This window comes from Poecilia reticulata, linkage group LG4, assembly GCF_000633615.1.
Source record: "Poecilia reticulata strain Guanapo linkage group LG4, Guppy_female_1.0+MT, whole genome shotgun sequence".
NCBI lineage: Eukaryota > Metazoa > Chordata > Actinopteri > Cyprinodontiformes > Poeciliidae > Poecilia > Poecilia reticulata.
The window spans coordinates 4,698,857-4,699,940 of record NC_024334.1 but is presented as its reverse complement, the minus strand read 5'-3'; the positions used below and the strand labels follow the sequence as shown (position 1 = coordinate 4,699,940).

The window sequence follows — 1,084 nt, the reverse complement described above, 5'->3', positions numbered from 1 at the left end:
ATAGAGCACTTTAGCATTAGCTAACGCTAAACAGTTTATATAGCTCTTTAGCATTAGCTAACGCTAAACAGTTTATATAGCGCTTTAGCATTAGCGGTCTGAAGCAATTCATGTTTTTGAGCTTTAATAATGTACAGATTTGATAAATGTTTGTTTTTCAGCAGGTAAAACAACAAAAATCACAGAAAAACAAGTTTTTGTATTTTTAATTTAATAATTTTTGTTTCCTGTGTAAATTTGCCACTTTTGGCCAGAACTCCAGTACTTTAAAGGCCCAGTGCATGTAAATAGTAATAATAAATGTAACTTATTATCACTGCATGAAAGTTATTTCTTTCATAACAACATGGTTGCTGTGGTTCTGTCCTGGTTTATCGCAGATGAAACCTGAGCTCATTTCTAGCAGCTCAGAGTTGAACCCAGATGATTTCCTGACAGGATCGGCTGCGGCCGCCTCTGAGCTGAAGAGGCAGAACATGTGCCGAGCCAAAGCCGCTAGCGGCCGGTCCAACGCGGGACGGACGCATTCGGACCCGTCCACTGCGCAGAAATACCTCCATCCCCACAGGTCCAGAGTCGGCAGCTTACCGGCCCCTGTAGAGGAATCCGCTCATGTCTCCTCAGGTAAACACCTGAACACCTGGGCTGGTTTGGACTCCTGACCCGGTCCGGTCCGGTACCGGAGCAGCAGCGGGGAGCAGGGAGGAGCTTCCCACCGACGTGGCAGAGCAGCGGGACGGAGAGGAGGTGAGCGGCTCCGGGGAGCAAAAGGTACAGAGAGCGGTCTGTTTCAGCGCCTCACTGGGCGCGCGAGCGTGAGTGTGTGAGTGTGTGTGAGTGTATGTGTGTGAGTGTATGTGTGTGAGTGTGTGTGTATGTGAGTGTGTGTGTGTGAGTGTATGTGTGTGTGTATATGTGTGTGTGTGTGTGTGTGTATATGTGTGTGTGTGTGTGTGAGTGTGTGTGTGTGAGTGTGTGTGTGTGTGAGTCAACAGGTACACAAGCCACCATAACGTCTTTCCACTCAGACTCTGAGACAGTCAGTTTGTTTGCTTGTGGTTCATCCTGAATGCAGGGTGGAGCC

At 47.9% G+C, this 1,084-nt stretch overlaps 1 protein-coding gene across 5 annotated transcripts in view; it reads right to left on the bottom strand.

Moving 5' to 3' along the window:
• LOC103463200 (myomegalin) overlaps window positions 1-1,084 on the bottom strand; it is a 63,177-nt gene that overhangs the window by 35,463 nt on the left and 26,630 nt on the right. The window contains exon 1 of one of the 5 annotated variants that reach the window (XM_017304314.1): window positions 589-847. The exons of the other annotated variants lie outside the window; for them this stretch is intronic. Coding sequence (XP_017159803.1) covers window positions 589-614 — 26 coding nt within the window. The 5' untranslated portion in view covers window positions 615-847. Of the gene's footprint in view, window positions 1-588; window positions 848-1,084 lie in introns of those variants that run through there. 5 annotated transcript variants of the gene reach the window in all.